Source organism: Miniopterus natalensis, chromosome 1 (assembly GCF_054644295.1).
Source record: "Miniopterus natalensis isolate mMinNat1 chromosome 1, mMinNat1.hap1, whole genome shotgun sequence".
NCBI classification, from domain to species: domain Eukaryota; kingdom Metazoa; phylum Chordata; class Mammalia; order Chiroptera; family Miniopteridae; genus Miniopterus; species Miniopterus natalensis.
In genome coordinates this window covers 2,082,248-2,101,752 of record NC_142081.1, presented here as the reverse complement: position 1 = coordinate 2,101,752, position 19,505 = coordinate 2,082,248, and the positions used below count along the sequence as shown (strand labels likewise).

Sequence of the window (19,505 nt, the reverse complement as noted above, 5' to 3'; positions counted from 1 at the left end):
CCTGCCAGCCTGCGGCCAGGACGGGCGGGAGGAGGGGTGAGTGCGGTGAGTGAGATCACGCTGCCAGAGTCTAGCCCTGAGCTGCCAGGCCAGCGGCAGGGGTGCTGTTTGCGGAGCTACATTAACACTTTAACACCCTCTTGTCTGAAGAGAAGCGAGAACTGGTGTTTTCTTGTCCTCCCAACGTTCACGGGAGTTGGTAACAAGTTTTATTTTTCCATTTAAAGATGAGAAAAATGAAGCTCGGCCTGGTTAAGTGACTTGCTCAGTGTCCCATGGTGAGTTAGACAGCAGGGGCTCAGGTCCCTGCGTCTGGGGCTTCGGTGCAAGACTGTCGGGTCTGCATGCGCCAGGAGTCGTTTCTGTAACCGACTTGACTCTGGGTTGTCAGCACGTGTTCAGAGTGTGCCCTAGACTTAAAGGTTCTGCAGTGTCTGACATGTTCATGTTTTTTAAAAAAGAGAACATCCTCCCTGCCTTCAAAGAACAATTTACAGTTTAGGGCTATAAAAGTATTCCTGGCAGAGTTAAGCTGAGGGGTGAGCGCTCTCGAGCGTGGCCTGCGTGGTCACGTCCAGTTCCGTTGTGGAATCTCCTTCCTGACCGTTACATGGAGGCCTTTGTTAGGAAGCGTCAGGGAGCGTCTAGCGCAGCGCTAGTCACGCTCTAAAGACGTGGGCTTTCATCTAGATGAGGCCACGCACGAGGCAACATCTGGCCCAGCGGCTGTTGATGTGGGGCCGACAGAAGCAGGCGGAAGGTAATCCGAAATGCTGAGGTGATTGTGCGTGAGCGTCTGGCCTGGAAATACTGTGAGCCGAGCTGCGGTACGGGGAAGCGGCTCCCTCCTCCCGAGTTTCACGGGGCTCTCTCTCCTTTCTGTCTGACAGGCCTAGCTGCCTGGTGGGACTCTCACTGTCTCCTGCATGACGGCACCTCCGGCTCTCTCCTCTCTCCGTGCGACTGCTGTGTAGCGACCCCTAGGATTCTTGTCAGAGCTCCACCTCTGTGACTGGCCATTCCTCTCGGTGCTGCTGTCCTTGGGGGGTTCCCTATCTCTGTATACACGTAGCTTTGCCAGATATGTACTTAGTGATATAAACTGTATCAATAAACCACGTACTGTGTAACATATGAGCTTAAAAGTTAAGAGCGATTAGCTGTTCGCTTTGATGAAAGGTAGTTAGACGTGTCCCACAGGTGTTCCTGCAATGGCATGACGGTGACGCCGACACTCGCTAGCTGTAAGCGTAGGGCATGTGCTCCTGTTGTCCTCAGAGACTGGCGCCACCTTGCTGGGCCCCGGCTCCCCCAGGATCCCGCTCAAGTAGCATCTGCTGTGTAGTCTGTGTGGAAATTGGGCAATTCTGCTTTTCTCTACTAATCTCCGTGTTGACTGATTTGTGTACCTGTGTCTTTCTAACTTCTAATAAACTCACTCCAACTGACCTGCGTCTCGTGTCTGTCTGCTCAGAGCGTGCCCCTCTTCCCATGGGATGCAGCCTTTGTGGCTTCCAGAGGGAACGGCTGCCGGGCTCCTGCGGTTCATTCCGGGAATGAAAGTCTGTGCACGCCTTCCCATCGGGTTCGATCCCATCTGCCCGAGTCCTTGACAGTGTCTCAGTCGATGAGCACAAAAGCCAGGCATCCTTCCTGCTTTCCACAGGGGTCTGGGGTTTAGTTATTGGTATAGAATGAGTATTTTATTTAATTGTCCAACACTGAATACAACTGTTAAAATTTACTGAACAAACAGTACATCAAAGTGTTACACTGACGACATTGTTAAAAGGACGCCATCTGTCAGACCTCAGTGCTTCAGGTCCTGTGTTTATTAAACATGGAATTTGATTTCGGTGATGGCCCTAGAAGCCATCGTAATTTTCTTGAGACTGTATGTGTGTTATCTTTTGTTTCAAAACAGCAGTATAATTAAATTCCTGTGGGAATGTTATTTTTGTTTGAACTTCTTCATGTTCAGAGGTTTTCATGATCTTTTGATTGTTTTAATGAAATTTAAAATGGATAGGTATCTGTTTAAGGTATACTTTACACACATGGCGAACGGTGATTTCCGCCGGGTGCGCGTGACCCAGATGAGCGGGTCATCGGCCTGTGGTTCTGCCACTCAGCTTTGCCTCTGGGGGTGGGGAGGGAGGACCACCTGCCCTTCACATGTGTTCACGTTTCTTTCAGGATGGCACTGGATCATTAAAACGCAGTGGTTCCTTTAGCAAACTCCGGGCCTCAATTAGACGCAGCAGTGAGAAGCTGGTTAGGAAGCTGAAGGGAGGAAGTTCCCGAGAGAGTGAGCCAAGGAACCCTGGGTAACTATCTCCTCCGCCGCCCTCGCCACCCCGCCGCGCCGCGGTGTCCAACTGCCGTTTCTGCTCCCGCACAGACCGTGGGGAAACGCTCGCACTCGGGCCCTTGCCTGAGCAGTGGAAAGGTTCAGGAGTCTCCCTCCGGTTCTCTCCCAGGCAGGCCCAGAATCGTGAAGCTTCCTGATGTCCCTAAAAGAAACATGGAACTCTTTGTGTTTGTTAAGGTCAGAGAAAGCCTCATCTGTGAAAAGTGGGTCTTTACTATTAAAACTTGTGCCTGTTAGCTTGCTTACCCTAGACATGCATTACTTTTTAAAAAATTAGCATTATTTCCCTGGCCAGTTTGTTCAGTGGTTAGAGCATCGGCCCACAGACTGAAGGGTCCCGGGTTTGATTCTGGCCAAGGGCATGTACCTCTGTTGCCCACTCGATCCCTGCTTCTGGTGAGGAACGTGTGGGAGGCAACCCATCGATGTGTCTCTCTCACACCATGTTTCTCTCTCTCCCCCCCCTTCCACTTTCTCTGAAAAAGCAATGGAAAAAAATATCCTTGGGTGAGAATTAAAAAAAAAAAAAAAATTAGCATTATTTTAGATCCTTTTAAATTAGCCCTAATCTTGTAAAATCAAAAGCTAGCTGTGACTATATTAAATTTCATACAGATATTAACATAGGGAGAATCATGGTTTTAAATAGAAAGATCATGATTTCAAGTCTTGATTATAAGGAGTTTCTTTAGTAGATTAAAAAGACATTAGGTTTTCCATGTGTTTAAAGGTTTTAGTCCCATATGGGTCTTAGAGCTTGAACAATAGCATTTAAGTTGTCAAAGGAATTAGGTCCTAAGGCATTCTTTGTTTTTTATTAGGTGTGTTGGAGGTTGGGTTCTTTGTACTTCTGGCAGGTGTATTGGTTATTGCTGATACATACAGCCTTCTGTTTTTGGATGCATTTCTCATAGAATCAGTCTTGTCAGCTCTCCTGTGAAACTCTAATTTTCAAAATGGTATGTACTTTTTACAGGTTGATTCTTAGTAAAACTCTAGTTTATTTTTTAATCCTTACCCGAGGACATGCTTAGAGAGAGAGAGAGGGAGGGAGGACCATCAATATGAGAGAAAAAAACATCCATCGGTTGCATTTTGTACACCCCCTCCCAGGGATTAAACCGGCAACCTTTCGGTGCATGGGACAACCCTCCAACCAACTGAGCCACTCTGGCCAGGCAGTAAAGCTATTTTATTTTATTTTAATTCATTTATTTAAAAATAACCTTTATTGATTTCAGAGAGAGGAAGGGAGAGGGAGAGAGAGATAGAAACATCAGTGATGAGAGAGTCATTGATCGGCTGCCTCCTGCACGCCCCCTACTGGGGATCGAGCCCGAAACCCGGGCCTGTGCCCTGACTGGGAGTCGAACCCCGAACGCCTGGATCCTGGGTCGATGCTCAGCCACTGAGCCACACGAGGCTGGGCAGTAAAGCTATTTTAAAAGTGATCCTACTTTAAGTTCTGTGGCTCAGAATTCTCACGTCTCAGGACCGAGACCAGGTTTCTTGGGCAATGTATTGGAGATATGAAAGTTAGGTGCCTTCTCAGATGTTTCCTTTGCTATTTTGAGGTATGTGCAGGCTCATTCCTCTCGTTAGCTGAGTCCAACTCTAAGACCCTTGACTTGGTGTCCCAGGCCTGCCCTCTGTGCAGCACCGGGCCTCTCTGTGCTTGTGGATGGACATGTGTCCTGATGGCTTTTGAGGCAAGAGGGGCAGTTTGGTTTGTGTTGAGTGGCTGTTACCCTGCCTCAGATTCGGTCACAGGCCCTGTTCTGTGGAGTCCTGTGAACTTTGCCAACATCTTTTGAGAAAACCACCAGGAGGAGCCTGTGCTGGGAGCTCGCCAGGGTCTGAAAGGACAGACGGGCTCAATGGACGCACTCTGGCATGTGGCCCTCCTGCCCAAGTGCCTGTGACGGTCACCTGACTGCAGGCTTGGGGAGGGGGGAGCAGGTTCTGACTGCCTTTGGAATAAAGTGCTCTTGTTTTAAAATGTCTGCAGGTTTCCAGAACTAAAAAGAGGTTTTCACTGTGTCTCTGAATTTTGAAAGAGGAAAACACTTTTTTTATAGCGGGATGAGCATCTGAACAGATTAGTGTCCATCCCTGTGCTGCATGGTGAGCGGTGTGATAAGCGGAGGTCACTTGTGCGCCTGGTGCTCCCTCCTGTGTCCCAAGGGCAGCGCGCTGCTCCCTTGAGGTGATGCGTGTTTTGAAGCTTTTAAAATGCAAAGTCTAATTCCCACACGATGGCCTATGACATGGGCCTTCCTTCCCCCGTGACAGAGTCTGTATGTTTCTTGCTCTTTCTGCCACATTGTCTTCTGTCTTTCCCAAGATGTAGCAGGGGTGAGCACCCCCAGCCTGGCCAACACTCAGCCTGACCTGGTGTAAAGTAAGGTCAACCCCCACACTTGCCTGTACTAACATTTTAATATGCAGTTTTATTTGAAACGCTACCTTAGTGAACTTTTTGAAAAAATGACTTTAGAAACTTCATCCCAGCCCTGCCCGGGTAGCATTGTCCAGATGGGTCGAGGTTTCAAATTCGATCCCAGGTCAGGGCACATACAAGAAGCAACCAGTGAATGCATCAGTAAGTGGAGCAACAAATTGATCTCTCTCTCCCTTCCTTTCTCTCTCTCAAATCAGTTTTGAAAAACTTTATCTCATAAAATTATACATACAATAGAATAATTTTTCCAGGTAAGATTGACAGTATTAACTGGCCCAGTGGTTTTCAAACTTGAGCATGTGTCAGTGTCTCCTGGACGTTTGTAACATACAGGCTACTGGGCCCAGCCGTGAGTTTCCGATACAGCACCCCCCCCCCCAGCAAGGTCCCAGGTGGTCACGTGCTGCTGGTTGGGGACCAGTTTGGAGACCCGCAGACCTGTGCTACAGGAGCCCTGTGTGTGGCTCTGGGCATGACCCCAGTGAGCACCACGGGCTTAGATGGATCGCGTGGGTGCAACCCGGGGAGTCAGGAAGAATGGCAGGAGTCGCATTGCTTTCTGTGTCTTGTAAGGAGCAGGGTTTGAGGATAACGGTGGTGTGGCTTTCTTAGAAAAAGGTGATTGGCCGGTTAAGTAACAGTAAGTTAAGATGCCTCCGTAGGCTTGCGATTCAGGGTGATTTTTATCCTTTGCTCTTGTTGTTCTGAGTAGGACAGAGTGTACTCGGGACGCCGGCAGCACTGTGTGGGGCTCATCAGGGTGTTTTTTGTCCTGTGGGGCATTTTGGGAGTGGGTTTTACTTGGAGATAATTAAATTAACGTCTTTGCTTCTGGTGCAGTTTACTCAGTGAGAACTTAGTGTCTGCACTGGGCCAGGCTGTGCGCATGGTGCAGTGGCCACGCGGGCCGTCAGCCCGTTCCTGAATGTCCTGTGTCTGTCTGGTTGGCTAACCCTTCATGCATGTGCTTCGGCCTCGCAGCTGCGCCCTCAGTGTTCACTCTGTGTGTTCTGGCGAGTTCAGGTTCAGAATGACAGGCCCTGTGTAAACACTTAAATATAACCCCTAATTTTGGTTATTTTAGTTTTAAAAGCTAAGGTGACTTTGTTTGACAGTGTCTGTGATGGCTGTAAGCAGTTAGTGTAAGTATAGATTGTCCGTAACTTAAGTTTAGGTCATAGGTACTTTGTAAGATGTTTCATCAAGTATTTTAAAGGTACCAGTGGAGAAAAATCATGTGTAAGTCACTGTATTTCTTTAAATATAAAGTCATGAAATTTGTTATAATAAATTTTGATTTATAAGCAGAGAATTAATAGCTTTAGAGTTTATTTTACTAATTTAAAAATGGTTTTCCCTACTTTTAATATAGAAAAACATAAAGTACAGAATATTTTATGCATTTGATCTCACCAATGAGTTTTGAGTGCGTCTCTTGAACTTGGTCACTTGGGGTGATGAGTCTTACATGAGTCATTGAGGTTCCCTCCCTGAAACCTGTCTGTGGAGGCCCTGGGGACCCACACGCTGCAGTCGGCCAGCTACCCTGCAGAGCCTCAGCTTCAGTGTGAGCAGGTTTCACAAAGGGTCACTGCAGTGACGCTGGAGTTGACATGTGTTGTAGTGTACGTACAGCGACGCTGGAGTTTGTTATTGTAAGACAACCGTTTTTGCTTAAAAGACACAGAGAAACTCTGCTTTTTCTTACCGAGCACTGAATACAGTTAGACCTGGGATGTTTGTGTTAAGAATTGGGTGGGCATCCCTGTCCCAGTGAGGTGAAGGGACCCCAGTGGTCACAGGCCTTTGAGGGTGGCTTTGCTGTGTCCTTGCTCTTGGCTGACCCGTGTGCTGACGTTTGTCCTTGCATGTCCACTGTCCCGGTTGCAGCATGAAGCGCGCCAGCTCTCTGAATGTCCTAAACGTGGGTGGCAAGGCAGCCGAAGACCATGTCCAAGTAAGGAGCCCTGCCCCTCACGCCCTTGATTCCCCAGACCAGGCTGGCGGGCTGGCTGCAGACCTTCCCCGGGCGCCTCTGCCGTTTCCACAGGGCCTTGCGAACACTGTTGCGTTCTGGCTCTTAGACAGATAGGCATCACGGTGACATTTCCTGAGTCTGCATTGACTAGACTGAGCTGTGGGAATGTTCAGTCGTCAGCATTCTCAGTATATTAATCAATGACCTTGAAAAATAGTCTGATGGACCTGATTAAAAATTAAATAGTCTGATAAAATATCAAAACTTGGCCAGTTATCTTAAATGTATTTAATTTATATAATTTTAGTCTTTAATACGTTTATAACTAATTATTCTCTAGTTAAGCTGTTGTCAGTGTTTTGAAGTGATTTAGGGCCTAACGTAACGGACACGCTGTCACTGTGCCATGCCCTCGGGAGCACATGTGAGTGTCCAGGCCTCGCAGAAACGTGTCACCTTCACATTGAAGCCCCTGGCACCCTGTCCTCTGTCAGAAATGGACTTTTTGTTTTCTGTTTTTATAAATGTCTGGTGTGACTGTCGGAGTGGGGCCAGGCCCTGGACCCCAGAGCCGGCCCTGTTTCTCAGGTGTGCCGGGCAGACCAGGCAGCTGGGCTATCCCCCAGAGACCCTCTTGTGACTTAGCCGTTACTGCGTCTGCTGGTGACCGACTCCTGGCTGCTGTGGAGTCGGTGGTTTTCCCAGTTGCCCCAGTCCAGCTGATAAGCTGTTGCTCCCTGCAGTGAGGAGCCTGCCAGATAGGCTCCTGGCAGCACCCTTGGGAGGGGACTGCTCCCAGGGTTGCGTTCTCCAGGCCTCTGGCTGGAAGCTACCAGGTGTCAGTAGGGTGTGGGCTTTGCTTTAAGCACCCCTGCTAATGAGAGGAAAGATGGTGTTGGGTTAGGGTCTGCAGGGGACACAGCCTTTCCCCCACCCACATCTGGTGTATGCACCTGTTCACATGAGCCTCGGGCCTTGTGTGTGACTTAGAGCCGCTCAGCTGTCACCGTTAGCACTAAGGCCACCTGAGGCTTGGGTCCTTCCAAGTGCTGGCTGAGTATAATTTTTCCATTTTTTTTTTCATGCAGGAACGAAATAATTGTCTAGCAGACTCGAGAGCTCTGAGTGCCAGCCACACTGACCTGGCCCACTGCGGGCCAAGGCCAAGCTAGATAAGCTGAGCCCCCGCCCCGCCAGGCCCCTGCCCATGCTGCCTGGGAGGGAGGCCCGGCTCACTTCCTTTTCTGGGTGGTGCCCTCCACCACCTACAGAGGTTTGCCCTGAATTCTGTTACGTGGTCTGCAGTCCTCATGATCGAGAGCTGCCGAAGCTCGACCATGAGACCCGGCCAGGCGCGACGGCCCAGGGCACAGAGCGGCCCGGCAGCGGCTTCACCTTGGACTCGGCCATTTCCCACGGACACACGCACTTTCTACATGACACCAAAATCTAGTTTAAATTCAGAATCGTTAATGCAATATTTAATAGGCTATAAACTAAGAATCTGGAACCTTAACCTGCCTCTAATGATCTGTGGCAGCAATGCCTGGATGTAGAGTGGTGACCAGAAAGGAATCCCTCAGGTGCCGGGTCCCAGCTCCCATGCAGGGTGCTGTGTACCACCCTGCCCGACACTCGCCAGGCTCCTGCATCCACCCTTGGGAACCCTGGCCTGCAAGCTAAGCATGCGCGTTGTTGGGTTAATAACCCAGGGTGGGTTTGGACAGGAACATTTTCAGGTCAGGCTAAGGCACTGTCCTCACAGGGCTCTGTAAGCGCAACCACTGGGTGAAGGAAATGCTAAGCAACGGGTTCCAGGTGACAGCATCTGGGGCGCATGCGAAGGGGCACGTCCACCGGGAGCTAGCAGCATCATTCTTTAGACTGGGGGGTGATGGGTCTGAGACACTGAGCATCCGTGTGGGGTGCCGTCAGCTTGAAGTTCATTTCGTTTATCCTAATGCAACTGGTGTCCCGGCAGAGGCCCAGCTTTGCTTACTCCCAGCTTTCTCCTGTGAGTAGCATGGGGCTCAGGGCGGGGGGCTCACTTTGAGGAGCCCTGGATCCCTGTGTCCGTCAGCCAAGCTCCACGTGGGCGGCCTGGAGGCAGCAGCACCTGGGATCCATCACAGCAAGGTTGGGCTTCAAACTTCAAGGTTCCTGTAATGTAATCGTGTCCCTTGCGAGTGCACTGTTCCCTCGTGGACCGGCCTTCCGGTTCACAGGCGCCCTGTGCTGCCTGCAGCTGACACGGTCCCCTGCAGCCCGTCTCCCTTAGCCGCGCTGCTTTTTGGCTCCTGACTCCATTTAGGTTTTACAAGTTCTGATGGTTAGGACTTCCTTTCCAAATTAAAAAAACCCCCAACCTCCACTGGTTGTGAGAAACCACTGAAAAAGAGAGCAGAGCTGTGTTCCTCATGGACCCCACCACTCTTTGAAGGTGACCCGTGAGGCGCAGCAGGGCGACGTGGCACCGCCCGGGTGCTGTCTCATCCTTGTCAGGAGGGGACCAGGGGCTGCCCCTTCCCTCCCCTCCATTTGGAGTTGGCTTCTCCACAGCCACAGAGCTGACCCAGCACCTTGGAACCCACTGTTTCCCTCAGTGACAGTCCCTTGGCAAGCAGGGCTCCGAACTGAACTCCCAGCTGCTGGTCACCCCGTCTGTGCAGGACCCTTCAGTGGGCCTGACCCAGTCCCCAGCCGGTGGCCCCGGTCCCCTCGGGGTTGTGGTTCCCTGTGCAGGTTGTGTGGGGTGTTCAGGGTGAGAGCACAGGCACCGAAGCCAGTTGTGACAGCCTCAGTGTTCAGGGACCCACACGTGTCAGCTGTTCCTGATTTTTTAACTTGTCCTGAAACAGAGAAGGGCTGGGTCCTAACCTACAGGCCTGCTGTCCTCACGGGACCCTGCGGGAGCCAGCCCTGCTTCTACAGTTGCTGTCAGTCCCTGAGGGAGACAGGAAATGGAGGGCTGTGCAGTGTCTGCAGGACGCTCCCCAGGAAAGTCCCAGGGTGCAGGGCAGAGGTCGTGGGCAGCAGGGTCTTCTGACCCTCCTGGCCCCTCCCCTCAGCCCCAGCATGTGGTCTTAGCAATGTTGGAGGGATTCAGATAGTTCTTTTTGAGAATTAAAAAGCTACTGGGGCTGTGTAATTAAACTCAGTGCTTATAGCAAAGAAAATATCACTAAGGATGTGCAGTTGAGTAGAACAGGTCACTGCCGTGGTTCTGCAGTGTGTTCTTGGTGGCCCAGCACGTGGCAGCACTCACACCCGCCCGTCTCATTGGGGTCATGTGGGCCTGGTGAGCCTGGCTGGGCAGACAGCACCGTCTGTGCAGCTGGTGACACATGCAGACACGCCCTGCCCCAGGAGCCCCCACCACCCAGGGAGAGTGGTTTCTAGGGTGGAGCTGACCCTCAGCGGGGGTGGGGAGAGGCCCGGAATGGCTGGGCCGGTGCTCCTTAGGGACTGTCAGCTCCTGGTCGGTGTGTGCTGGGTGGGCACCACTGGGCCTGGGTGCAGCCTGGCTGGCGGGTGCGGGTCACCCAGGGGTTCAGCGCCGGGTCATCTGGTAACGTCTGTTCTGTGTTGGTGATTTAGTTGTTTCTCATTGTGACCTGACTAGAAACTCATTTGGGATTGTTTGTATTTAATTACAAAAATAAAGTGTCTTACTTCCTGTTGTCCAGTTCCTGCATTTCTGCAGAAAGGTCTTTGTATGTAGGCTCCAGCCCTCAGAGCTTTTCCTGTTTTACGCCAGTCAGACTACTGAGAATGTGATGACATTAAAAATGGACCATCCTGCCACAGAAAAATGTCCAAACAGGAGGCGGCTGTCCAATTACAGGGGTTAACAGCCCCAGCCCCAGCGCTGGCATGGCCCAGAGTCAGCTGTGCCTGAGTTGGAGCATGGCAAGTCCCTCGAGTGTCTGGTGCCTGTTTCTCTGGGAGCAAGGCGGGTACAGGCCCCGTCTCCAGGGCTGTGGGGGGCACGGTCAGTGAGGACCTCTTAGGACCATGCCTGGCACGGAGCAAGTCAGTGACAGGTCCAACAGCCACAACTGTGTCCACTCACATTTATTTGTCTGAGTCCCCCGCCCCCTGTGCCAAGCAGCACGTGAAGCGCTGGGATGAAGACAGACTTGGCTCTGCGCTGGGCAGTCACATCCTGTGGTGACCACTGGGCATTGTGTCCCTACGACCAGATGGTCAGATTTTATCTGGTTTGCACTCATACACAGCAGGACCCTGTGCAGATGGGAGGTCCAGCTTTCACCTGGAAGTAAAGCCTGGGCCAGGTGAGCAGGTGGCCCTACCAGGTGTCCTGCTGTGTCCCCAACAGCACCGAGGATGTGCGGGATGCTGCTGCCTTTTAAAAACTGAAGTTCTCGTTTGCCCAGAACTGGTTCTCCTGCAGATGGGCCCATTTTTCAGAAGCCAGCCCAGCTGTCTGCCCACCTGCCCAGCAGTGGCCGGTGGCAGAGACAATGCAAAAGTAAAAACCCTCCCCCTTTGGAACAGGCACAGCCTGCAGGACAAGTCCCCACATCGGGGCAGTTGGTCCCAGTCCCGGGCAGGGGCTGATGTGGACAGGACGGGGAGAGCCGCGCCTTGTGTGGGGCCTTCGGGACCATTGCCAGCTCCCAGCAGGGCCAGCACAGCAGGGGAGGCAAGTGCTCCTGGTCCCCCAGGGAGGGAGGAGCAGGCCCTGGCCCAGGCCTGGGTCCAAGCCAACACCCTGGAGACCCTGACCCAGGGATGCTGTGCCAAACTGGTCCCTGTGCCCGTGCGTGTGGGATGGCTGTGCTGGAGACGGCCTCCTTGGTGTCAGCAGGACTGGGTCCCAGGCGTCCCTCGCACACCCTCGGTGTTGATTGTGTAGGAACAGGAAGAGGGGGGTAGGTGGGGGGCGAAGACCACCCTCAGGGTGCGGGTGGGGCAGCCCAGCAGCGGGGCCTCCTCTGGGCGTTGCCGGTCAGCCATCAGCCTCACGAGCACCTGGTTGGACCAGGTGATGCCGAGGGCGGGAGCAAGGTGCTCCCCTGGGGCCCTGAGGCAGGAGATGGGCCAGTGTTACTCACAGAGCCGGCCCTGCCAAGCCCCCTGCCCAGGGCCTGCTCACCTGGGCGCCTCAGGTGCCGTGTCCTGCTCCTCCATGGCCTCCGTCACCTGGAAAGTCAGATGAGGGTCAGGGGGCAGAGCCTCTCCTTTCGTGAGGGGACAGGGAGGGCAGGGGGTGGCCCACCTGGTTGATGCAGAGCACTGGGCTCCGAAAGGCCCAGCTCAGCCTGCGCAGCGCAGCCCCCAGGGCTTGCAGCGCTTGGGCCCTGCGCACTGAGGCCGCCCCATCAAACTCGCAGCGGAACGGAGCAGCCACGGAGTCGATGACCACCAGGCGCGCCATCCCCCGTGACAGCAGCTGGGGCACTTTCCTCCTCACACACTCCAGCAGCGTGTCCTGGAAGCCGAGGGGAGGGGCCGTCACCACCCTCGCGTCCTGTCTATCCTACTTCCCAAGTCCTTGGTGGGTGGGATCCCTGTCCCACTCCGGGCCATCACTGTGACCCTCTGGTGGCCTCGTGCCTGGCTCTGACCACCTGGACCTGTCCACATTGCAAGGTCAGCCTGCCACTGCTGTGCTTACTGGGACTGTGCCCTCAGTGTTCAGGCCAGGAGGCCCTGAGCCTGGCGGAGGCGAGGAGGCAGCAGGGCCGGGTCAGGGTCTGTCCCGCACCCAGCCTTGCCCGGAACGTGGAGACCCCGGGTCCTGCCCAGGTTGCACACCGGGACATCAGCACGGCCAGGGTGGGGCTGCAGGTGCCCTGAGCCAGCCCTGCCCACCCTGCAAGGCCCTGAGCTCCCAGCAGCCCCGCTTGGCCCGGGGCTGAATCAGCAGGGCTCTGGGGCGGGCAGAGCGTGCTCAGGCCTGCCCCATGGGTGCTTCGCCTGCTGGCAGGGACTCGGGTCCCAGTGCTGGGCAGCCAAACACCGGCTGTCCCCTCAGAACTAAGAGCTGTCACAAGTGGCTCCTCATCCTGAACTGAGACTCCCCTGTGCTTCGTCTCCAGGGTGTCCCCGGGAGAACCTCTGGACAATGACAGCAGCAGCAGCGGGCTGGAAGACGCCAGCGCAAATGTGAGTTCCGCACCCGTCTCCACAGGGCTGGGCCGGACGCGGGGAGGGGCCTAGGTCAGGGACCCATTCCCCAGCCTCTGGGCAAACACCCAGCGAGAGAGCGGCGACTGCTCCCCTTGCAGCTGGTTCAGAACAAGCCAGAAATGCCACCGGATCCTGGCGGACTGGCCCTGAACCATCGCCTTCCCTCGCAGTGAGCTGCGCCCCCGGAGGACCCAGGACCACGCTGCTCGTGAGGCCAGAGCCGGCCCTGTGACAGCCGGGGAGACAGTCGCCGAGGCTGGAGGGCCCTGCAGCTGGGAGCCTGCAGCACTAACTCCTGTGTCCGGGCCCCGGGCCCGGGCGCACAGTCACACTAACAGCCACACTGCTCAGTGGGATGCGAAGCCACGGCCATACTTGGCCCTGAAGGCATGGCCGGGTGGGCACAACCTCCCTCCAGGCCTGGTTCCAGGAGACCCGGCGCTCGGCCCATGCCCCATTCCTTCCCTGCACTGTGTGTGATAATGTATTTTATTGTACATTTTTAAAAAATTAAAAGTTTATATGCCTTATTCTTTAGGTGAAGTTCTTTTTATAACAATTCTTTAAGCAGGGGAAGCCAGGCCCTCAGAGAGGCCACACCCTCCTGTCTCTCCTTCCAAGTCCCTCCCACTCATTGCTTCTTTCTCCACCAAACCATGACTTGGTCACGGCACCCTGTCCCTGCCCGTGGGCCAGGCCAGCAGCCAGCCAGGAGGTGGGTGATCCGAGGGGCTGGTCCAGGCTGGTGCCCTCTTGCCCCAACAAGGGGGCTTTCTCACCATCAGCGGAAACAATAGCCGCCCTGGGCAGTGTTCTCAGGGTGGCCAGAGGGGCGGAGGCAGGCCAGGTGCCCTCCTGGGCGGGGTGGCAGGAAACACATGGGACTCCCAGTTCAACCCAAATTCCAGGTAACTAATCATGCTTATCTGAATGGGGACACGTCCATCGGACGTCACTGCACTGGTGACTGGCGGGCGTCATGGGGCCCACACACTGGCCCACCCGGCTGCCTTCCCCTCAGACCGGGGCTGGAGGGACCAGCAGGACACTCACCACGTTGGCCGCGTGCTCAATGAAGATGTGGTTCCCAAATTTTATCTTCTCAACCACGCCCGCCGGGGCGTCTGCCCGCAGGCACTGCTGCTGGGCGATGAGCTGCTGCAGACGCCTGTTGGGAAATGCGTCTTCCGTGCAGACGTACACGGCCCCTGGGAGGCCGCGGCACCGTGAGCATGCCTCCCAGCGCTGCCCCCCACCTCCCACCACAGCCCCCAAGCTGACGGGGTGTCACTCTGTGGGTCTGCCCCTTGGGCTGACTCGAGTGGACGTGAGTGGAATTAGGGCCCACAGGCCTTTGGAAATGCCCCCCAGACGCAGGGAGATGCCCCTGAGGCGCCCCCGTGCCTGTTTCCTAGATGGCACTTTCTTTTTTTTGTTACTCCTTGCCTGAGGATATGTCTCTACTGATTTTCAGAGAAAGAGGAAGGGAGGGAGGGGGGGGAAGAGAGAGAGAGACATCGATGTGAGAGAGAAACATTGATCGGTTGCCTCTTGTATGTGTCCTGACCAGGGAACGAACCCGCCACCTTTGTGGTATAGGGAAGACACTCCAACCTGCTGAGCCCCCTGCGGGGCCTGGATGCCCCTTTCAAGGCCCCCCCATGATTCAGACGGTGTGGTGACCACTGTGTCTTCACTGTGACTGGATAACTAGCAGCATGTCACCAGGAGCCCGAACACCCAGGGACATGCAACACGCTAACCGGGGCCTGGCCCCTATACCAGAGTGGACCCTGAGTCCAGCAACTAGGAACCAGGGGCCATTGGAAGAGGCCCTATCGTTATGGAAACTAGATGTCCCGCCTGCAAAAGACTGAGTCTGGACCCTACCTCACACCACACACAAAACTAAGCGGGGTGGACAGACCGTGAGAGCCAAAGCTGAAACTCTCAGCAGGAAACAGGTAAAGTCTTGGTGACCTTGGGTCAGGCAACAGATTCTCAGATAAGACATAAAAAACACAAGAAGAAAATAGATAAACTGGGCTTCAAGACACCACCCAGGAAATGAAGAGACGGCGCTGGGAGAAAATACTGCAGGGCACGCATCCGAGGATTCGGTCTCCAAGTTCCACACAGACCCCTTTCGGCTCAACCACAGAAAGACAGAAAACCCAGCTTTTAAAATGGGGAAAGGATCTGAACAGACATGTCTCCAAAGACACACAAATGACCAAGTTCACGGAAAGATGCTGAACATCCTCGGTCGTTCGGGGAAAGCAGGTGAAAACTGCAGCAAGGCCACCTCACGCCCACGGGGACAGCGGCCACGCCCACAGGGACGTGGTCATCAGAGCCACTGGCAGGGGGTGGCATGGATGTGGGAACCTGGAGCCCTTGGTGGGCCCAGAAGTTACATGGAGCTTCCTGTGACCCTGCAGCTCCCCTCCCAGGTGGCCACTGGGGGGCCACACCCATGTCACCACACCCATGGCAGCCCTGGTCACCAAAGCGGTGGACAACCCAAGTCCACCAGTGGACAAATGAAGAAATGGTGCCCACACACAACAGACGCACTCGGCTCACATGGGGGACCTTGCCTCTCGCACATGATGCTGAGTGAAGAGACTTAAAAGGCCACGTGGGCCTGATTCCACTCACAGACGTGCCAGGAGAGGCAGGAGCGCAGACAGCAGGTGGCTGGGGGCCGGGAGCAACGGGGAGGGATGCTTCTGGGAACAGGGCTCTTTCTGGGTGAAGAAATGCTCTGGAACTAGACAGTCGTGAGGGCACAGCCTTGGAATGTGCTAAGATAACCCGAATTGTACGTTATAAGAGTGAGTTTTATGGTATGTGAATCACATCCCAATTATGTAAGAAAAAAGAGGCTGGGGATGGGGCTGTGCCCTGCCCGGGCCCCCAGCCAACCCCACGTCCCTACCACACTGCTCTCGGCTCAGCCTGGAGGAAGCAGGAGCCGGGCGCCCCCACCCAGAGGCCCCACAGGGGTCCCAGCGAGGAGGAGGAGTTCTTAGGGTTGTCTGTTGGCAGACCCCAGAGCAGCAGGTCTGACAACTGTGAGGAGGCAGCCTGGCCTCGGAAGGTCTATCCCTGGCTGTCCCCACCCCGTTGCTTGGCCGGGGCAGGCACCCCGTCTGGGGAGTGGGGTCCGCGACGGGCACACAGGTGCTGCGCTCTGGGTCCGTAGGCGACCTCAGAGCTCCATGGGAACCACGCGTGAGCACCGCGGACTTTCATAAAACCGAGGAGCTACTCTAGGGACCTCACACGCAAGAAACAACTTGAATTTCAACCTTGAGGACGCCAACAGGCAGCCTGGAAAAGTCACCTCACAGGCACAGGCCAGGCCAGAGGGCCCCGGAGCCCCTTCCCAGCGAGCGTCCTGCGGGCTGGTGGCAAGTGCCACCTGTGCAGGTAAGGGGCGGGCACCTTCAGGCCAGCCCACAGCTGGGGACTTCGTGCTCACGGGGACCTCCGGGGTCCACGTGGGGCGGGGCTGGTCACGCTTCCCAGGGGGCATCCCACAGCCATGTGAGCGAGATGCCAACTGCAGAAGCCGGCCCTGGGTCCCAACCTCGGGCAGTGGCCAAGAACAGAGCCAGGCCCAAGAGCCCACTGGACGATCCCTTACCCCTGCCCCCTGCAGAGGGGGCGCCCGCTCACCCGCCTCCAGGCCTCCGTGCCGCCGAGGGAACTGCACGGCCAGGCAGAGCTGCAGCGCCAGCTGGGTCTTCCCTGCCGAGCTGCGGCCGGCCAGCTCGGTGATGCCGGCCAGGGGCAGGCCGCCGCCAAGGAGCCCGTCCAGCACGGGGCAGCCCAGGCTCAGGCGCCGGTGCTGCTCGGGGAAGCGCTCCTTCTGCAGGTGCAGGTCGAGTGCTGGGGAGGACGGGGCAGCAGGAGGGTGGGCAGCTGCCGGGGGCAGGACCCTCTGGCCAGGAGGCTCCTCCCAGCCACAGGGCTCTGCCTGGTGGCCACTCATCCCTGCTTCCTGTGCCCCTCAGTCTCCACCCTTCTCCTCTGGCCCAAGAACCGACCCCTGGAGTGAGGGCCCCCGTGGCCCTGTGCCCCCAGTGCATCCCGATCCCGCCGCCGCCACCATGCCCTGCGGTCGCCCCTCGGCGGAGTCTGTGCCCCCAGCGGAGCCCCAGGGCCTCGGCAGGGCACACCCGTCCTGCCCACCTGTGAAGACGCCGCTTCCCCGCAGGTGTGAGGAGACTGTTCTCAGCAAGTGCTGCACGTCAGGGCCAGAGAGGCCGGTCAGTCTCTGCAAGTCTGGTCCAGAAAAGTGCAAAACCTCCTTTATGGATTTCAGTTTGGCTGAAATTATACAAATAAGTTTCAGGACCAGACACGAGGCAATGCAGCAGTAACTAGGGGAATGCTGTCTCCAATTCTGGGGGCCTCGTGGGCAGGGCCAGGTCCATCTGCTCCCGAGCTGTGGGAACCCCTGGGCAGAGTGTGATGACACAGGACAAGGAGGGAGGCACCTGGGGGAGACCACAGCAAAGCCAGGTGGGGTGGGAAATGGGGAGGAGGGGGTTGGGGGCCTCTCCCAGGTACCGAGAGCCATGGCCGGCACCCATTTCCCACCAGCGGGCAGGGGCTGGGCATGCACGCCCAGGAAACACAGGTGGGTGAGCTGTCCCGCCCTTTGAGCATTCAGACAGGTGCCTGGCAGACCTGCAGGAAGGTGTGGGAAACGGGGAAAGTACACAGAAAATGCAGTCCGTTAAAAAAGGAGGCAACTACTAACTTTGGTGGGAAAAAACTAAAGATGGTACATGAAAGGAAACAGTCTCCCCCACCCCCAGGTTCCGCGATGGCCATTATGTCCCCGCTCACATCCCTGGCAGGACCCAGTGTGTTCCAACTGTGGGGCATGTGGGGCGCCAGGAGGTCTGAACAAGACAGGGCAGTGAGCTCCGTGTTCAGAACCCAGAGTTAAAGACAAAACTGTTAACGGCTCGTGGCAAGTAGCTGTGTTTCACGGTTTAGACGATATGCATACATTGGTGAAAATAAAAATTAACTTTTAAACAGTGTTTTCAATTAAACACACGCACACACTCGAAGAGCCGTCCCCACACGGCCCAGCACTGGGGTAGGGATCCAGAGGGGCGTCCTGGGAAGAGGGACGGGGCACCCCCCTTGGTGCGTTTTACAGGAGGCGTACAGACAGGCGCCTGCACGTGCACACATTTCACATAAACGTCAGGACGTATACCTTTCTTAATTGCAGCAGTAATTCTGGGATTCAGGTCCAACTGGTCCAAATCCATTTCTTCAGGGCGTTGACCACAAAGACGAACAACTTCCCAGGGACGCGCTTGCTGTCAACTCAGACCGTCCATTGACCCCTTCGCGATGGGTCACTGTCAGCCCACAGGTCAGAGGCTTCACTCTGCAGGGACACCACGGGGTAAGGCCAAGGCAACAAACACCTGTCAGAGCCATTTGGTACCAGACACCTCGGACTCAATCCACACACTGATGCACCGGAAGAAACCCCCGCAACTGGCACTCGGGTCACCACAGCACATGGCTGTCCCATCCCATCCCCTGCAGACCACCTGGGGCTGGATGCAGACAGAGTCAGGGAGGCTGTCAAGAGGCTGCGGCCTCCAGGAGAGGCTTGAATGCAGAACTCGGATTCTGACCAGGCACCTGGAGGCTGTGGTCGCCGACAGGCACCTGCTGTGTACCGGACACTGGGCCAGGTGCTAGACGGACAGCCCCAGGCAGGTGCCTCATCCCCCACTCTGCGTGGGGCAGGGCCCTGTGTTCTCCAGCCAGCGAGGAGTCTGCCCAGGAGCACCCTGCAGCAGGCACGGGTGGCCTGGGCAGACTGAGACGCTTCCTGGAGCATCTGAGTTCAGCCACTTCGGGGGACAGTTAACACTACACGCTGCCGAGTGAGCTACAGAAAAAACCAACATCTGCACAAACTCTTAAGACCAAACACAAGAAACTCCAGTTACTGCCTGGAGTGAAGCCCTGCGCCTCCCAGGGAGAGCCCTTCCTCTGTCTTGGGGGCTCTCAGGGAGCAGGCCGGGGTCCCCCGCGCTGCTAACCCACACTGGGATGGAAGGGTCAGCGCTACAGACAGACAGGCCTCCCTGCCCTTGGGCAGCGAGACTCAGTTTCAAGGGCCTGAAACTGGCTGGTGATGAAGAATTAAAGGCAGGAGAGTAAAGACCTTTTTTTCAAAACTAACGCATGAAAGTAACTCGCCAGGCCTTAGTCTGTTCCAAGGACTGTCTTAAGCCCTTGACACGAGTGGACTCAGACCTACAACAGCAACGTGACAGCCCCCGTCCTGCTGACGGGACGCAGCACAGGGTGGTTAGGTGACAAGCTCAGGTCACACAGCCAGCAAGCGGCTGCCCTGGGACCCAGGTCCTGGCTGCGTGTCCAAGCCCTTGACCAGCGTCAGCCCCCGCCCCCCGAGCGCCACGGCCGCTCGTTAACCGCCCCGCGGGGCCTCCCGCTCCACGCTCTGCCAAACCTGGGGCGCAGGG

At 55.7% G+C, this 19,505-nt stretch overlaps 2 protein-coding genes across 11 annotated transcripts in view; one reads left to right on the top strand and one right to left on the bottom strand.

Moving 5' to 3' along the window:
* The window catches only part of KLC1 (kinesin light chain 1), a 44,191-nt gene extending 30,695 nt beyond the window's left edge, over positions 1-13,496 (top strand). For 3 of the 10 annotated variants that reach the window (XM_087817910.1, XM_087817912.1, XM_087817902.1), the window contains exons 14-16: positions 2,197-2,327; positions 6,723-6,789; positions 7,899-10,665. In XM_087817910.1, coding sequence (XP_087674036.1) covers positions 2,197-2,327; positions 6,723-6,789; positions 7,899-7,982 — 282 coding nt within the window. In that variant the 3' untranslated portion in view covers positions 7,983-10,665. Of the gene's footprint in view, positions 1-890; positions 2,176-2,196; positions 2,328-6,722; positions 6,790-7,898; positions 10,666-12,875; positions 12,943-13,064 lie in introns of those variants that run through there. The other 7 variants (XM_087817928.1, XM_087817923.1, XM_087817914.1 and 4 more) reach the window with 6 other exon arrangements.
* Positions 10,683-18,951, bottom strand: XRCC3 (X-ray repair cross complementing 3). The gene is made up of 7 exons (XM_016214913.2): positions 18,212-18,951; positions 17,167-17,304; positions 16,651-16,863; positions 14,020-14,174; positions 12,053-12,265; positions 11,930-11,976; positions 10,683-11,857 (listed from the first exon to the last, which is right to left on the bottom strand). The coding sequence occupies exons 1-7, from the start codon at positions 18,264-18,266 to the stop codon at positions 11,635-11,637; spliced, it is 1,044 nt and encodes a 347-aa protein (XP_016070399.2). The 5' UTR covers positions 18,267-18,951; the 3' UTR covers positions 10,683-11,634.
* Between the last annotated feature and the right edge of the window lie 554 nt (positions 18,952-19,505).

What these genes read in the sequence shown, in the direction of transcription:
- XRCC3 (XM_016214913.2), bottom strand. Translation starts at nt 18,266, where the DNA reads ATGGATTTGGACCAGTTGGACCTGAATCCCAGAATTACTGCTGCAATT. An exon ending in TTGAGCACGCGGCCAACGTG is followed by an intron (nt 12,266 to 14,019) that starts GTGAGTGTCCTG and finishes CTCGGCTTCCAG; the next exon opens with GACACGCTGCTGGAGTGTGT. An exon ending in CAGTGCTCTGCATCAACCAG is followed by an intron (nt 11,977 to 12,052) that starts GTGGGCCACCCC and finishes CTGACTTTCCAG; the next exon opens with GTGACGGAGGCCATGGAGGA.